The sequence below is a fragment of the Hordeum vulgare genome, chromosome 4H, assembly GCF_904849725.1.
Source record: "Hordeum vulgare subsp. vulgare chromosome 4H, MorexV3_pseudomolecules_assembly, whole genome shotgun sequence".
Lineage (NCBI taxonomy): Eukaryota > Viridiplantae > Streptophyta > Magnoliopsida > Poales > Poaceae > Hordeum > Hordeum vulgare.
In genome coordinates this window covers 292,771,527-292,789,107 of record NC_058521.1, presented here as the reverse complement: position 1 = coordinate 292,789,107, position 17,581 = coordinate 292,771,527, and the positions used below count along the sequence as shown (strand labels likewise).

The following is a 17,581-nucleotide window of genomic DNA, read 5'->3' as shown; positions in this document are numbered from 1 at the left end:
AAGGTATTTTTCTCCAGGATGCTAAAACAGAAAACAGGAAAAGCTAAACTAATTCCATCATTTTTCTTCTAAGCAAAAGAAAATGAAATCTCAAAACAGAGGTAGGTGACTCTTTGATTCATCCATTTCATGGTCATTGAAAGAAATCCGTCAATAGGATTGATCAAGTCCTCATGACAAAACCTTCTCGAATTGCAAGAGAGAACGGAGAATTTTTGAATAGCCACCAAGTCACCTCAATGGGGATATGTATCTCCCCAACAAGAAAATCATACTTCATCTTGACACGAGGAATAGGGCATTCAAAGCTCCCAATAAGAATCGATGAAGTCTTTTCGATAGCACTGATGCAATGTACTTGATATCGTTTCTTCGGAAAGTGCACTGTGTGCTCATTACCGTTGACATGGAAAGTGACATTGCCTTTCTTGCAATCTATAACAGCCCCTGCAGTGTTTAAAAAGGGTCTTCCGAGGATGACAGCCATGGCATCGTCCTCGGGAATATCCAAGATAACAAAGTCTGTTAAGATAGTGGTGTTAGCAACCACAACAGGCACATCCTCGCAAATGCCGATAGGGAAAGCAGTTGATTTGTCGGCCATTTGCAGAGAAATTTCAGTGGGTGTCAACTTATCCAATTCAAGTCTACGATAAAGAGAGAGCGGCATAACACTAACACCGGCTCCAAGGTCACATAAGGCAGTTCTTACGTAGTTTCCTTTAATGGAGCAAGGTATAGTGCGCACTCCGAGATCACCAAGTTTCTTAGGAGTTCCACCCTTGAATGTGTAGTTGGCAAGCATGGTGGAGATCTCAAGATTTGGTATCTTCCGTTTATTAGTCACGATATCTTTCATGTACTTGGCATACGGAGACATCTTCAGCATATCAGTTAACCACATCTGCAGAAAGATGGGTCTTATCATCTCGACGAAGCGCTCAAAATCCTCATCATCCTTTTTCTTGGATGGCTTAGGAGGAAAGAGCATAGATCTCTGAACCCATGGCTCCCTTTCTTTACCATGCTTCCTAGCAGTAAGGTCATTCTTATCGTATCTCTTAGGTTGTGGATTATCAGGATTAACCGTAGGTTCAATCTCCACATCCTCATCATTGCTAGGTTGAGCATTATTATGAACATCACTGTCCATATTGTCACCAGGTTCATGTTCATCACCAGATTGTGTTTCCGCATCAGACGCAGAAATATCATTAGGTTCTTCAGGTGTGACAATATTTGGTGAACTGGCATGTAGGTTTCTATCATCCTTCTTCTTCTCCTTAGGATGACTGGGTGTATCAGCATTGATTCCTTGAGAATCTTGATCAATTCTCTTAGGATGACCCTCAGGATACAAAGGTTCCTAAGTCATTTTGCCTCCTCTAGTAATGACTCTAACAGAGTTGTCATTTAATTCATTGAGCAGGTCATTCTGAGCTTTAAGTACTTGTTCTACGTGAGTAGTAATCATAGAGGCATGTTTACTCAGAAGCTTCAGATCATTGACATTTCTGTCTACACAAGCACTTAAATGGCTAAGCATACGAGTACTTTGTTCCAAATGTCTGCTAACATAATCATTGAAACTCTGTTGTTTGGCAACAAAGTTGTCAAATTCATCAAGGCATAGGCTAGCAGGTTTGTCAAAAGGAATATCACTCTCATCAAACCTACGCAGAGAATTCACTTCTACTACCTATATCGGGTTATCGAGACCATGGATCTCTTCGATAGGTGGTAGATTTTTGACATCTTCATATCTAATGCCTTTCTCTTCCATAGAGTTCTTGGCTTCTTGCATATCTTCGGGACTGAGTAATAGAATACCTCTTTTCTTAGGAGTTGGCTTAGGAGGTGGTCCGGGAATAGTCCAAGCATTATCGTTGATCAAGATGTTATTCAGTAGGGTCTCAGCTTGTTCTACAATTCGTTCCCTAAAAACACAACCGGCACAACTATCTAGGTGGTCTCTAGAGGCATCGGTAAGTCCGTTATAGAGGATATCAAGTATCTCGTTCTTCTTAAGAGGGTGATCAAGCAAAGCATTCTGTAGCTGGACGAGCCTCCCCCAAGCTTGTGGGAGACTCTCTTCTTGGAGTTGAGTAAAGATGTATATTTCCTCCAAGGCAACTTGCTTCTTATGGGCAGGGAAATATTTCTCGCAGAAGTAATAGACCATATCCTGGGGACTACTCACACATCCAGGAGCAAGAGAGGTGAACCAGGCTTTAGCGTCATCCTTTAGAGAGAAAGGAAACATCTTAAGGATATAGTAGTGGCGGATCTTCTCCTCATTAGTGAAAAGGGTGGCTATATCGTGTAGTTTGGCAAGATGGGTTATGACCGTCTCAGACTCATAACCGTGAAAAGGATCAGATTCGACTAGAGAGATTATCTCAGGGTCGACAGAGAATTCATAATCCTTATCGGTGATAAAGATAGGTGAAGTGGCAAACTTCAGGTCGTATTTCATCCTAGATTTTAGATATTTCCTTCCACTTGAGAAGTAATTTCTCAGTGTCATAGGCATCCTTACACGCAAGAAAATCCTCAGCTATCTCTCCCTCCATAATGTAACCCTCAGGTATATCAGGCAATTCATATCTAGGAGAGCCAGATCTAAGAGGAGCAAAAGCAGGTTCTATCTCAATAGTATCGGCAGTTTCAGAAGCATCACGAGCATTGGCAGTAACTCTAGCAATATGAGCATCAAGGAATACCCCTAGTGGAACATCAAGCAAAGTAGTATCTCTAGCAGTATCAAGCATAGCATCATCAGGAAAAATAGCATCTCTAGCAGTATCAAGCATAGTATCATCAGGCAAAATAGCATCTCTAGCATCATCTGGCAAAGCAGTATCAGGCATAGTATCAAGCATAGGCGACATATCAAGATTTCTAGCAGGAGGTGATGTCGCAAACTTACTCATAACTGAAGGTGAATCAAGTGCAGAGCTAGATGGCAATTCCTTACCTCCCCTCGTAGTTGAGGGCAAGACTTTGGTTTTTGGATCCTTCGGATTCTTAATAGTGATCAGCAGATATAAATCCCAAGTAACTCAGAGAATATAGCAATACCTCCCCGGCAACGGCGCCAGAAAAATGCTGACTGGCACTCTCTGGCAATAGCTAGACGAATGCTGATTTTGTGACAACAAACCTTCCCCGACAACGGCGCCAGAAAAATGCTACTAGCACTCCCAGTAATGAAACTAGAAGAATGTTGTTGACGGCCTACCAGCGCGTGGGTTCGCAGCAGTTTTCGAGGGTAGAGTATTCAACCCAAATTTGTTGGTACGTCACACAGGAGGTAAGAGAATACTCTCGAGTATTAACAGCTGAATTTATCTGATTCAACCGCACCTGAAAGATTAGTATCTGCAAGCAAAGTAGTAACAACAAAGTAGTATGATAACAACGGTGTCAGAAACGTTCTATTGACACGGCAGACTATTTCTAACGATTGTATAAATGGCGCCAAAGTTGCCCGTTGACGGAAATTGTCAGTTCCCGTCAACGTCGAGCGAATCAAGATCGTAGTAGGTAGCACAGTGTAACGAGTAATAGCATTGGCAAGGAACAGCAGTAGTGACAACAGTAGCAAGTAGCAACAGTAGCAAGCGACAGTAGTAGCAACAGTAGCAACAGAGCAAGACAAGTAACAGCAGCAGAGCAAGACAAGTAGCAGCAACAACAACAGTAGTAACAGCAGAGCAAGACAAGTAACAGCAGCATCAGCAGTAGTAACAGCAGCAGTAGGACAAACTCATATGCAATGGGTCGGTGATTTGTTTGGATGATATTCATCATGCAACAGTTATAACACGGAGAGATATGTGGCTAGCTCCCGTTCGTCAATGTGATGTAGGCATGCATTCCGTGTGTCGTCATACGTGTTTAGAGAAAAGAACTTGCATGACATCTATTGTCCATCCCTCCCGTGGCAGCGGGGTCCAAAAGGAAACTACGGGATATTAAGGTTCTCCTTTTAATAAAGAACCGGACCAACGCATTAGCACTTGGTGAACACATGAACTCCTCAAACTATGGTCATTACCGGGAGTGGTTCTGGTTATTGTCACTCTAGGGTTACCGGATCATAACACATAGTAGGTAACTACAACTTGCAAGATCGGATCTAAAACACACATATATTGGTGACAACATAATAATTTCAGATCTGAAATCATGGCACTCGGGCCCTAGTGACAAGCATTAAGCATGGCAAAGTAGTAGCAACATCAATCTCAGAACATAGTGGATACTAGGGATCAATCCCCATCAAAACTAACTCGATTACATGATAGATCTCATCCTACTCATCACCGCCCAGCGAGCCTACGAATAGATTATTCACGAACGACGAAGAGCTTCATGGAATTGGAGAGGGAAGAAGGTTGATGATGACGATGGCGACGATTTCCCCTCTCCGGAGCCCAAAACGGACTCCAGATCTGCCCTCCAGATGAAGAGCAGGTTGTGGCAGTGTCTCCATATCGCAAACGCGACGAAATCTTCTCTTTTTTATTTTTTGGGACGAAAGTGAACTTATAGAGCTGAGATTGGGGGCGGTAGAGCCATGTGGGCCCCACAAGCTTGCCCACCGCCACCAGGGGGGTGGCGGAGGCAGGGCTTGTGGTCCACTGGCCCACCCCCTCAGGTGGATCTTAGCGCATGTATTTTTCATATTTTCCAAAAATGCTCCCCGTAAATTTTCAGGACGTTTGGAGAACTTTGATTTCTGCACAAAAATAACACCAAGGCAATTCTGCTGAAAACAGCGTCAGTCCATGTTAGTTCCATTCAAATCATGCAAATTGGAGTCCAAAACAAGGGCAAAAGAGTTTGGAAAAAGTAGATACGATGGAGACGTATCACACACCCCTCTCGGTGGTCCCCGGGCACCCTCCCAACACTCCCGGTACACTACCGATGAGATCGAAGCTTTTCTGGTGACCAAAACAGGACTTCCTATATATCAATCTTTACCTCCGAACCATTCCATCGCTCCTCGTGACATACAAGATCTCATCCGGGACTCCGAACAACCTTCAGTCACCAACACCTATAACTCAACTATACCGAAACGTCACCGAACCTTAAGTGTGCAGACTATGCGGGTTCGAGAACTATGCAGACATGACCCGAGACACTCTCCGGTCAATAACTAATAGCGGGACCTGGATGTCCATATTGGATCCTACATATTCTACGAAGATCTTTCTCGATTGAACCTCTATGTCAAGGATTCAGTTAATCCCGTATGTTGTTCCCTTTGTCCTTCGGTATGTTACTTGCCCGAGATTCGATCGTGGTATCTCTATACCTAGTTCAATCTCGTTACCGGCAAGTCTCTTTACTCGTCCCGTAATACAAGATCCCGTGACTAACTCCTTAGTCACATTGCTTGCAAGGCTTGTTGTGATGTTGTATTACCGAGTGGGCCCCGAGATACATCTTCGTCACATGGAGTGACAAATCCCAGTCTTGATCCATGCCAACCCAACAGACACCTTCGGAGGTACGTGTAGAGCACCTTTATAGTCACCCAGTTACGTTGCGACGTTTGATACACATGTATTTGAGTTTCCAGTTCACAGTTGGGGAGTTGCATGATCTCATGGTCATAGGTACAGATACATTGACATGCAGAAAACAATAGCAATAAACTAACACGATCATATGCCACGTTCACAGTTTGGGTCTTGTCCATCACATCATTCTCCTAATGATGTGATCCCGTTATCAAGTGACACCACTTGTCTATGGCGAGGAAACCTTGACCATCTTTTTCCAACGAGCTAGTCAACAAGAGGCTCACTAGGGACAGTGTGTTGTCTATGTAGCGACACATGTATTTGAGTTTCCAATCAATACAATTCTAGCATGGATAATAAACGATTATCATGAACAAGGAAATATAATAATAACCAATTTATTATTGCCTCTAGGGCATATTTCTAACACTAAGCACATACTAGGTTGATTCAGATATTGTAGAGCTCTACATTTTATTACATAAAATTATTTATGTTGTTCTTCAGCTTAGTGGAGAAGTTCATTCGAATCTTTGACTAACATCCAACCCGAGGAATAAAGGTTAGAAGTCATACAAATTTAAAAGTGTGACAAGGGTAGGGAGTTTGTTTTTCTGGTAACACGGTACTTGGTCAGGTTTTAGAGTGTAGCCCCTGGTCTCTTAGTTGTGAAAGCTTTGCTATATGTTGAACAAATTATATAGCTGGTGTCTTGGTGAAACTTTCGATGACCCTGTTCGATAGCTCTTCTCTCTGCAGCTCTCCGCTCTGCAGCTCTCCTCCTGGAACGGCCGGAGGAACACCAAACAAGTCAGCTCCGCGCTTTCTTTGTCCTGGAGCGGAGCGGCTCGCATGCCATTTTCTTGGAGTTTCCAAAGTGCTGCTCCGTGTGCTCCCATATTTCACGGAGCTGGTGGATTGCCGAACAGACTATTTATGGTTAATAAATCATGCTATTGCTACTTTGTTAAGTGTTCAAGCATTCATACTATGATCATGCACTTCTTACTCTTTGTGTATGGCTTGCTGTCGAAACACCAAACTTAACATGTGCTTGATTAATTCAGTCCAGCCTTTGTTTTGTTTTTAACTAACTATCATATGGTTTTCTTGTTTTGCTTGGATAATTAGAGTATTCTAAATTGAAATTATCCTGGCTTTTGTATGTAATTCACTTGCATGGAAGGATCTATACAACACTTATGTTCATCACAAAGTATATCACTGATCACTTCTCACAACAAGATTACACCAAAATGAATTAGCATTATTGGGTTTTAATAAACTAAAACAATTTAGCATTGTATCAATACTGTTCCACTTTCCTAACTTAATAGCAATCTATCATGTTCATGGGACATTTGTTACTTATGAATTCGAATGATGTAGACAATGTCTCTAATTTGAATTATGCATACATGTTTCAAGTGGAAATAGTAACTTAGAATGATAAGTATGCAGTGATTTATGCCTTTCAACGTGTGTATAATGTTGTCAGATACTACTTTAGATAAATAACCAATGTATTCTATTCTATGTGTACTTGAAATGTTCGCATGTTTTTAACCATCTAGCAAAGAGGCTCACTGGATGATTCTTATTATATTCTATCCGTAATAGACATGTATGCATGTATTTAACCATCAAGTAAAGAGGTTCATTGGATGTTTCAAAATTTACGTTTCTCGAACATTATTTCTTTTCTTCTGAATTGAGAGGTTTCAAGTCAATATGTTGCCAAACCATTCGCTCTGTGTTCGTGGGCAAACTTTTACTTTCGAAGGATGCACTGACTATTGCGACTCCTAACCTTCAGTTTGCAAACAATTGTTGAAGGAAACCATGCAACCTAGCTGTGCCATCCGCGTGTGTTAAATTAGTTAATTTCTCCCCTGGCTGGATCGTGCCGAACTTCGCAAGTAAAACATTTTCTGTCTAATACATTTTGCACAGAACTCACATACACAGTTATAAGAAACATGATATCGATGTATCTGAAGTTGTATTAATTTGTGCAAGAGGACAATATATATGTGCTTTCTGAATGTCTGCCTACACACAATATATTTGTGCAGATGAGTGTGTGCAGAACACTACAATCTGAAGAATTAGCTCCTGCAAAATAGATCATCCACGTGCTTTTTGTGAATGTTTGTGGCACAATCCAAAATTCATAATGCACCAAAGTTATTGGGCTGATGATCTGATCTAAAGCTTTTAAATAATGAATTGTATAAATCAACAGTTTAATTTGTACTCAAGGTCGTGATTCATCCCGAGGGATGCACCGTGTATACTTGCACAATATTGTCTTTCATTTCTCTTTTCTTAGTATTGCACAAGCCTAATAGTGTATCTCATTTTGCTTTTCTGAATATTGTCTTTCATTTAGGCTGCACAAGCCCAAGCTTTGAATTTAGCATGCTGGAGGCGGTCGAGGCATGCGTGGATGGGACAACGTCGGGTACGCACTAGCACAAGAGCTTGGAGGTAAGACGGGTGACAAGAGGTGGTCGTCGGTGAGTGAAGATGCTTGCCATGGCGAAGCGGAGGTTGTTGAGGACGTCCGCAATGACGGGCGTGGCTACTCACTTTAGGGACCCGACAGTAGGTAGGCAGGGCCGCGGGAGCCAGTGAGGTCGACGGAAAAGGACGATGAAGAAATGAGAAGAGGTGGGGAAGGGAACTAGCAGAAGCGATAAGGAGGAGGTCGACCTAGGCTGGGCCTTGGCTGTCGGCCGTTTGATGGACTCTTACCCACTCTTGGGCTTTGATTAGGCGGTCAGTTTGGGGTAGACGTGAGAGGTTGGCTAATTTGCCTAAAAAATGAAAGACTGGCTAATAAAGGCAAAAATTCAATGCGCCCAACAGAACTTGAACCATGCATGATTGCACTTCTGATGATTGCTTGTACAACTAACATCATAGTTCCACCTTACTCCCGTAAAACAATCCCACCTGTTTATATACGCTCACATGCACCGTGGAGGCAAGCCAAGTCCGAAATCGACAAGAGGGAGCACCGTTGTTTGATACGAAGATATACGTGCCTAATTAGCCTGTGTGTATACGATGGATGGTGTGAGCTTCTCCCTCCGTTCGAAGATACTTGTCCTGGAATGGGTATATCTAGATGTATTTTAGTTCTAGATACATTCAATTTATATATTTATGCGACAAAGTAATTTTGGACGGAGGAAGTATATAACTAAACCATAGAGAATTTGGGCCATAATCCTGAAAGAAAGCTACTCCCTCCTTTTCGGTTTATAGGGCTCATCTTAAAATTTCCAGATTTCTACTATATTAGGCTCATTTTGAGTCTAAGTGAGTTAAAGTGCTTTGAGTCTCACACCATATTTAATTCATAGAGTTTAGAAAAAGGAGATGAGTGGCTATGCATGCATCGTTTTCTACATCCATCATGCAAGTCCAATGAAAGAAAGGATGCTACATTTGTTGCCTTGGAAATTGAATATGTGAGAAATATTTCATTGACTAGTTTAAACTAGTGTCATTCACTTACAATTCACCTTGGTTGATGAGATTTCAGATTTGAGCCCTATAAACCGAAAAGGAGGGAGTACATGCGTAATACTATGTCCATTAAAAAGAAGAGTTAGACATGGATAGATAGTAAGATAAATTCACAATTTATCATACATGTCCAGTGTTAGCTTATTTTGATTCACAATTTATCATACATGTCCAGTGTTAGCTTATTTTGTGGGCTGTTACATCATTTTCTATCTCCACGGGTATGATTACTAGTGTTATGCTAATAAACGTTGCATTGGTACAGACCTAATGCAGCTTGAGGAGCCCTCACGGTTGTGGGCTTTCGGCATCCTGGTCACCTCTCTCGCTCCATCGAAGCGGGGCATCCTCTGGCACCTTCGTCTAGGTTTAGGTTAATACAAAACCGCCTCCCCGAAGCTTCCTGAACATTTTGGGAGGAGGGGGTGCGATGTGGCACGAGGCGCGGCGGTCGGAGCGGAAGGTCCACGACCTCATGGACGGTGCGCGGCGCCGGGCCCAGCGGCGCTACGCCTACCTCGCCCGCCGCCGCGGCGATCCGCACCAGTCCCTCCAGGTCTCCGGCGCCCGGTGCCGCGTCCACCGCGACGACTCACTATACCAGGCCACAGAGGACCAGCGGGGATTGTACGTACCGCCGCTCTCTCACGCACACTCCGTCTGTCCAGTTGATATAACGTGATGGGCTGTGTTGTTTGTTATGACATCAGCATGCTGGATTTAGTCGAATTAGCTGTCCATCTGATGGATCGGCAGTGCCGTCTAATAGATGCAGATTATGTTTCATGATATTGTGCAACGAATAGATTCCTCTTGCAAGTGTTTGTAGTAAACCAGTATCTGTACACCGGTTTGGATTGTCGTTTTGGAGAGCTACACGACCTGTAAAATATACAGCCCTTCATCCGTCGTTTCTTTTGTAGGTGGAAATCAAACTGTGACCGGTAATATACAGGCGTAAAATAAATACAGGTGTATCTGTTACGTTAATATACACCGATTCCAAGCAGGGATCGTATCTGTTACATTTCTGTGACCGGTAATATACACCGATTCCAAGCAGGGATGGTAACTGTGACCGGTAATATACACCGATTCCAAGCAGGGATTATATCTGTTACGTTTCTGTAATTCCTCTCTTCTATGAATAGTTAGTACCCTGACTATTGGTGCATAGGATTTCGTTTCTGTTTCCAAGGAGTTGACTGGGCCGGTTTGATGGTGTGCAGAAGTTGACAAAATATTTTTTTCGTAATAGATTGGATTCAGCCATGTGTTGAGGCATAGCTTGATCAGTTTCTAGCTGTGATTGGTTTAGTAGGTGCTCAGATTTTATATTGTGTAAATATTTAGTTTTGGCCATGTGTTGCAGGAAACCAGGAATTTGGTTTTGCACATGCTGATAATAATGTTGGAGCTTACTGAATTTCCATGCTTGCTCTAGAAAATTAGCTAAATTTTATTCTTCTGGCATAGTTGTAGAAGCTCATTGATAGCAAAACTCTCATTTTTCAGAGTATTTCATCTCGTTTGAACTGTAGCCGCTTTTATGTTATGACTGAAATATGTTCATCCAAATGAGCTTAAATCTAGGCAGCATTAGCGCATACACAAAGAATCGTATTGTAAACATATTTAGGAAAACATGTACATGAGCCAACCATAGCAGCTGTTTTTGTTTTAGATTATTATTAGTATGGCTGAAAGTGGACATGTTTGTGAGTTCTGATATATATGTCTAATGTGTTACATGACCCTAAAAACTCATTTCACATGTGTTGGAGTACTACCAAAGTAGGTTCAGTTCGAATTTTGTTTAACATGACAATGACATGGCTAACATGTAGCTCCGACAGAAGTTTTGGATATATCAATTACATTATGTATGTTTCTGTTTCTGGTTGAGTTATCTTGAAAGAGAAAATAGCTACATGTCTTCTTGAATAACATTTGAACTACTGATTTACTGTACTCATTGTACTGCAGGATACCATGGAACGGGAAACAAGATATTCTGATTGACAGGTATGTATTGTCTGAGTTGTTAAACCATGTTAAGAGCAAGAAAATTTATATCCATTCTCTTAATGTGCAGATTTGATGGTCGTGCACTACTTGACTTCATCCGTGACTCTAGCTCTCGGTCTTTTCAAACTCAGGAAAAATCTGAAGAAGAGGAGGAGCTAGAGGATTTTGTTACTTTTGAACGTTACCGGGACTTGATTAAGCATCGTCGTAGAGGATGTCGGTACCTTTTTGGTTTCTCAATTTTGTTGCCGTTGTTGTATGATTTGCTGTCACTCTTCCATTTGCTTACTTACGGGTTCATCCTGATGTAAAGGATCCTACTTTTCCATCCGCCTGGTCTTTTCACTTTCTAATGCTACCTACCCAGACAGTTATTTGCTTTCCTGTGCAGTTTCTGATGAGACGGGTTTACAACATGTTGCGCAAGAGTTGGAAGCAAAAGCTATTCTTCCTTTTAGCTTTGAGAAGTAAGTCTACTCATCAATTTTTGTTTATCTGTTAGCCTTATCTACTTAAATGGATATCTTAAGTGCCACTCATAAGAGTTGAAGTGGAGTCTTCTGTGCTTGACCAAATGGAACATGCACAAATAAATCATATGGTTTACTTTAGTGGTTACTAATGGGTGATGCATATGACAAAGATTGCCCCCACTCCTGATTCTGTTAATATGTGAAAAAGCGCTAGGCTTTAATTGTGTGTTTTGCCACCGCCTTGCGCTTTTCTGACCAAAGCGCATGCTTATGCGCAGTTATGCGCTAGGCGTTTTGCTATTGCCTAGAGCTTAGGTGCACTTAAGTGTTCGCTTAGGCGCGCCTTTTTTACATATGGCATTTATGTCTATCGAGCATAGGAGCACTTTCTTAAATTGAAATAAGTTAACCCATTTGGTCATATTGACAGGTCATATATTGACATAATGTAGAGTTTACTTCTTGGAAAGACCACACCAATATTGAAGGATTATATAATGTCTTGTCCTTACAAATGTTGTCAGAGGAAAAGCCATATATGAATTTAAAATTATTCATCTTGCGTGGATATGCCAATATGAGCATCGTACTTTCAGATTCGCGGATAAGCCAGCTCAGAGAAACACAGTTGCCTTTATTGCAAGCTTAATCAAATTAATTAGCTTAATTGTCCGCAGGTCAAAAGTTTATTAAGCCAGCCTATAAGACAAGCTAAATACTAAACCCTTTGTCGGACCAGCCACTTGAAAGCAGAACAAGATTTAGATTTACCAATGGAAAACCAGTTATAATGTTTTTCCATTGCACTGAAGTAAACCAGAGTTATGTATCGAGGTCTATTACATTGTTACTGAATATATAACCCACTGAGCTCGTGTTTGTCTGTTTCTAGTGTAAATTCAAAAAACTACAATTCTTGGAAAAACTATCACAAAGCTACAGGTTGTATCTTGTATGCCAGGTTTTAGAAAAAAATTGTGAGATGAAAATTTCAGTTGTAGTATTATGACAATATTCGATTGTATGTTATTCTGCGGAAGTTACTCTTGTTTTATTATTATTCGATGTAATTAACAGTGTTACTATGATGAAAATATGCCTATGTTAGTTAGACTTGATTTTTATTAGGTTTGCCAGTTCCTTTCATTGGACCCAGTTTATTGTTTCATTTATTTTCTTGTTTCCAACAGATCTCAATCATCACAGGCTCCAGTTAGCAAAGGTGCTTATTCACAGGTTGGATACTCATATAAAGGGGATGGAAATGAAGATTCTGATGATCTGTCCAGTGATGATGAAGATGAAGAGGATGGCAAGGACTTTAGTAGTGATGATAGCAGTGATGAGCAAATGGAAAACTTAGCAAAGGAATTTGGCATAAAAAGATATAACTGGCTTGTTTACATGGACAAAAAGGTCAAAGAAGAGGAGAAGCGGCAGAAAGAAATTATTAAAGGCGACCCATCCATTGTCAGTACTTAAATAGCTTCAGATAGGTGTCTTTATTTGCATTTTGTAGGAAATAACATGAGAAATTATACAGAAAAAAATGAGTCGGAGAGATAGAAGGAAGGCTTCTCAATCTGAGAGGGAACGAGAGAGGGAGGCAGTACGTTCTGTCGGAAGGGTATCTTACCGTGATCCTTATAGGTAACAGTGTCTGTCAGCTTTTGAATGGGTAAATCGAAATGACAGTGACAGTCTTACTGACTACCATGTTTGAATCTTTTAACATCATATATATTATAATTAAGGGAACAAAGGAGAAGCCCATCATATGAAGCATATTCAAGGGGCATAAGGTATGCCACTATCCTTTATGTTGGTTGGATTATTTCTACCATAAGCTCTTTGCTTTGCCTGACTGCATAATATCTTGTTTGACAGATCAAGGTCGCGGTCAAGATCTCGTTCACCTTCATCCAGACGTCATACCCGTGATACACATGCTGAAAGTAATTACCGAAGCAAGGCTAAGCCTCCAAGAGTTGAATACATCACTGAATTTGGAGGTTCAGAAGACGCCAGTGATCTGAAAGTTACAGGGATCTCTCCGCCTTCGTCTCCAATACGAGCTGACGTACCTAACCGGTTGGAAACTTGACCTTTAATATTTGCAAGAAGATTCAATGGCTGTCATTTATCCAGTGCAGCTTAGTGTGACGGTCTTATTATTATCTTAAAAGCCAAATATGTCAGGACTAGGATAGGTGAAGACAACGTTAAGAGGGTACTTTTGGCATAAAACTATGCTCCCTCCATCCGAGTTATCCAGGGTTGTTTGGTTAGGAAGGCCTGTTAATCTTGTCTTAAGTCAAATCATTTTAAATTTGACTGAGTTTATAGAGAAAAAAAAGCAGCATCCATGCTACCAAAGTGGTGTTTGGTTAGGCTTAACTTGTGGCTTATAGTTTTTGGCTTAAAAGCACCTATTTATTTGCTCTTTGGCTTTGGTTTCAAATAGGTGCTTTTTGGCTTATAACTAAAGCCACATTAAGCCTAACTAAACAACTCCCAAATCAATATCACAAGATTTAGCTATGTTTTCATAATTTTTTATTGGACATTGTATATATATTGATATTGTTTTGGATAAATTTGGTCAAAATTAAACAACTTGGACTTGAGACAAGAATAATGTCTTATAAACCTGGATGGATGGAGTTACTGATTTGTAGATAGACATGATATGTGAAAGCCTGTATTATGTTGTTTACTCAGAAGATATAAGATCTATACCATCAGCTGTGGAGCTTCTGACCTAAGTATCTCAACTCCTACTTTTTTTTTGCCTATAACACCCCTTCATTTTTGCAGGTCATCAGGCCTCCATATTCTGGAGGCACTTCACAGTGATCCTGCATCTTCCTTATCCATGGAACAGGAAAAAAGTGCAAATTTTTTGAAACCACCTGCCAGGTTTGCCAACATGATTACATAGCTGTATGTGCAACCAAGCTGTTTGCGATTGATATGCTATATTTGTCTACAAGAGTTTAAACTTATTTTGCAGTCATGATATACTATATACTTTGAGCATTTATCTGTTGAGGATGCTATGTCTATTTGCGGTCTTAAACCATATGTCCTGGCGGACGGTCCGGTCACTGCCCGATCATGAATTTGCCACCCAACCGGATCCCCATACCCAGCCCAAACGTCCAGGCCGTCCGGCACCACCCATTTGGGGAGGCCCGGACATGTCCCCCACGTGACTGACGGGCGGGACCCATGCGGAAAGCCATGCATTTGCCGGGAGGTCACCTGTTCACATTCATGCGGCCGCTCCGGTGCACTGCTCTAGGGGCCAAGCCCGGCTATTTTAATCCGGACGACGGAGCTCAAGCCTAGCCCAACTTCCTCCCTCTCCCTCCCGTATGCCCCACCATTGGGACCTCGCTTCCCTCTCCCTTTGCGCTCCGACCTCTTTGTCCGCCAATCGCCATGATTCGACGCAAGATTACGCACTACAAAATGCTAACCCCGCTGATCCAGGCCGCTCGCATTGTGGCGGGCCTGCCTTCGAACTCTCTAGAGTTTGAGTAGGCGGCGGTGCCGGAGCAGCTGGAGGAGGTGACGAAGTAGGAGATGGAGGAGGCGTCGGACAAGGAGATGGAGGAGCCGCCGGACAAGGAGATGGAGGAAGAGGCGGGGTGCCAGAGCAGTCCGGGATTGTCATGGAGGACGTGCAAGTGGAGGAGGCGGCAGATGTGAAGCGTGAGGAGGTCTTCGCAGATGATGACGAAGAAGAGGGGGGCGCGTTGGAGATTCGCCCCGCTGCCAATGACAATGAGGCCAGCAAGTGCAAGTAGGTCATCGACCAACATCCAATGATGAGTAGCTAGTTTGCTAGTTTGTTTATGTACGTAGATCAAATGGTTATTGTGAAAATGGGGAGTGTGGTTGCAATGTGTGAGAATGAGGGATGATTGGATGCTGTCTGCAGACGCATCCGCGGATGTTTAGGGGTTCATTTTTCCTAGGTCTGGTTGTAGATGCTGTTTGTAGGCATGTAATAACCTTGTGATGCATTTATGGTCAACAGCACATCATCAGCACTAGCGAAACTAAAGGGTGCTTCTGGAGGACTTGGTAAAACTCCCCAGGCCGAAAAGAAAGAAACACCACAGGAACGCCTTAAAAGGATAATGAGCAAACAGCTTAACAAACAAAGTATGTCTTTATTACTTTTCTTTTTCATTCTTATCTGCATTAGTGATCCTGGGAAATCCTGATCATTTATCTCCATATGCAATTTATACAAAGTTTCTGTTTGTGCTACAGTTCGAAAAGACACTGCAGCTGAGACCGCAAAGAAACGAGAACAGGAACGGCAAAGGCATGAAAAACTTGCAGAAGTAGGTCGATACAGGCTCCGTAGCAGGAGTAGAAGCCTTAGCCATTCTCCACCAAGGTACTTGAATCAATCCTATTAATTGATGACTTTAATAGAAGTTGCTGCATTTTCTATGCGTTGCAAATGGTTGCATGATTGAAGGTCATTTCCAGCCCAATATATATTCTTACCATGATACTATGATTTTGTTGAGAGCACCAGATGTTTACTGTTCCTGTGCAGAAAGCGGCATTACAGCAGAAGCCGTAGTAGGAGCCGGAGCCCAAGAAGAAACCATTCACGTCCACTGTCTCGTTCAAGGTCACCCTTTTACTCTCCAAGGTAATTCATGGTGGATAGGTATGTTCCAGAAGATTTAAAGATGCATACCATCTGAAGAGCAGTAATACTGCAGGTACAGAAGCAGATCAAGGCACTGAAAGTATCTCAGAGTTCTTTGGTTGTCTATGGCGCGTCGTGCTTCATTTTTATTTACTTAGGCTTCTTGGTGCTCTGTTATTTATGTACCAATCAAGTCCTGGATCCCATCATTGTTGGTAGCGTATAGAGTTAGTGTATTTGTGATTATGATATTTACCAGCAGAATTTTGTCCAAGAGGTGCGTTACTCTCTTGTTTATTTTTAACACGTGGGCTGTATTCTTGATGGATTAGGTTGTGCCAGTTGCTCTAGGGTATTAGGGCTCCTCCAATGCTTATCCCCAAATAGCACACCGTATTCGCCCGTGGACTCGTGAGGACTAGTCTGTGGACAGTGATGTGGGGGTCCAGCCATTCAAAGTTGACACATAAGCTCCTGCTTTTTTAGTGCGCAAGCTCAAAATAACAACATATCCAAATCATAGATTCAAAATGTTCAATGCAACGGTAGTTCTGATTTGAAATAACAAATCCAGAACTTAAATTCAACTACATAAGTTCCAATTGTCCCCTTTAACCCTTCATATAGGTGTTTAATCAAATCTTTCTTCAGATCATGTTGGCATCTCGGGCTACCTTCCCAGTAAAATATCTTGCTTGCCTCTCTCTGTCTGGCAACTTACGAGGGGGGATTTCCAATACCTCAAAGACGAGGGGGGATTTCCAGTACCTCGAAGACAAGGTGTCTCATAAGTTGGTAACTTGGGACGGTCAAAATATCACCACTATCGGTTGCACGGCTCTTGTCAAGTTGGTCATCTCCTTGCAAGCAATCTATTCGATGACGCCCCTCATTGTGCCTCCAAGCACGCTCAACAGCTTTAATTCTTTGGAGAGGGCGTTTCTGTGGTTCGGCACAGACAAGACAACATGAGCCAAATGCAAAATGAATTGGAAAATCATTTGCAAACCAAAGGAGTACGGGGGTCTAGGGGTGCTCAACACTGATAAGTTTTCGTTGGCTTTGGTTTGAACGGAAGGCCACCCACAAGCCTTGGGTGGGGTTTGGAAACCCTTGCACCGTTGGTGACTGCGAGTTCTTCTACGCCTCTACAACTATCACTATCGGGAAGGTGCAAGGACGCCATTCTGGGACGCCCCTTGGCTGCTTGGGCGGAAACCCAAGGATATTGCATCCATAATCTTCGAGGCATCAAGAATAAAGAGCTGGAACATGCAGGAGGCACTCAAAGAAAATGCTTGGATCCTCAGAATAAATCCCGACAT

At 42.1% G+C, this 17,581-nt stretch overlaps 1 protein-coding gene across 1 annotated transcript; it reads left to right on the top strand.

Moving 5' to 3' along the window:
* Positions 1 to 9,343: 9,343 nt before the first annotated feature.
* Positions 9,344 to 16,580, top strand: LOC123448523 (CLK4-associating serine/arginine rich protein). Its single transcript, XM_045125443.1, has 13 exons — positions 9,344 to 9,704; positions 11,064 to 11,102; positions 11,173 to 11,321; positions 11,497 to 11,572; positions 12,769 to 13,048; positions 13,122 to 13,228; positions 13,333 to 13,380; positions 13,466 to 13,669; positions 14,396 to 14,497; positions 15,624 to 15,751; positions 15,863 to 15,992; positions 16,158 to 16,256; positions 16,330 to 16,580. The coding sequence occupies exons 1-13, from the start codon at positions 9,508 to 9,510 to the stop codon at positions 16,352 to 16,354; spliced, it is 1,584 nt and encodes a 527-aa protein (XP_044981378.1). The 5' UTR covers positions 9,344 to 9,507; the 3' UTR covers positions 16,355 to 16,580.
* The last annotated feature ends 1,001 nt before the right edge of the window (positions 16,581 to 17,581 follow it).

Bases quoted from the DNA above. Each gene is read 5' to 3' on its own strand.
- LOC123448523 (XM_045125443.1), top strand. From the start codon at position 9,508: ATGTGGCACGAGGCGCGGCGGTCGGAGCGGAAGGTCCACGACCTCATG. The intron at 11,103-11,172 runs GTATGTATTGTC...CTTAATGTGCAG, and splicing joins CAAGATATTCTGATTGACAG to ATTTGATGGTCGTGCACTAC. The intron at 15,993-16,157 runs GTACTTGAATCA...GTTCCTGTGCAG, and splicing joins CTTAGCCATTCTCCACCAAG to AAAGCGGCATTACAGCAGAA.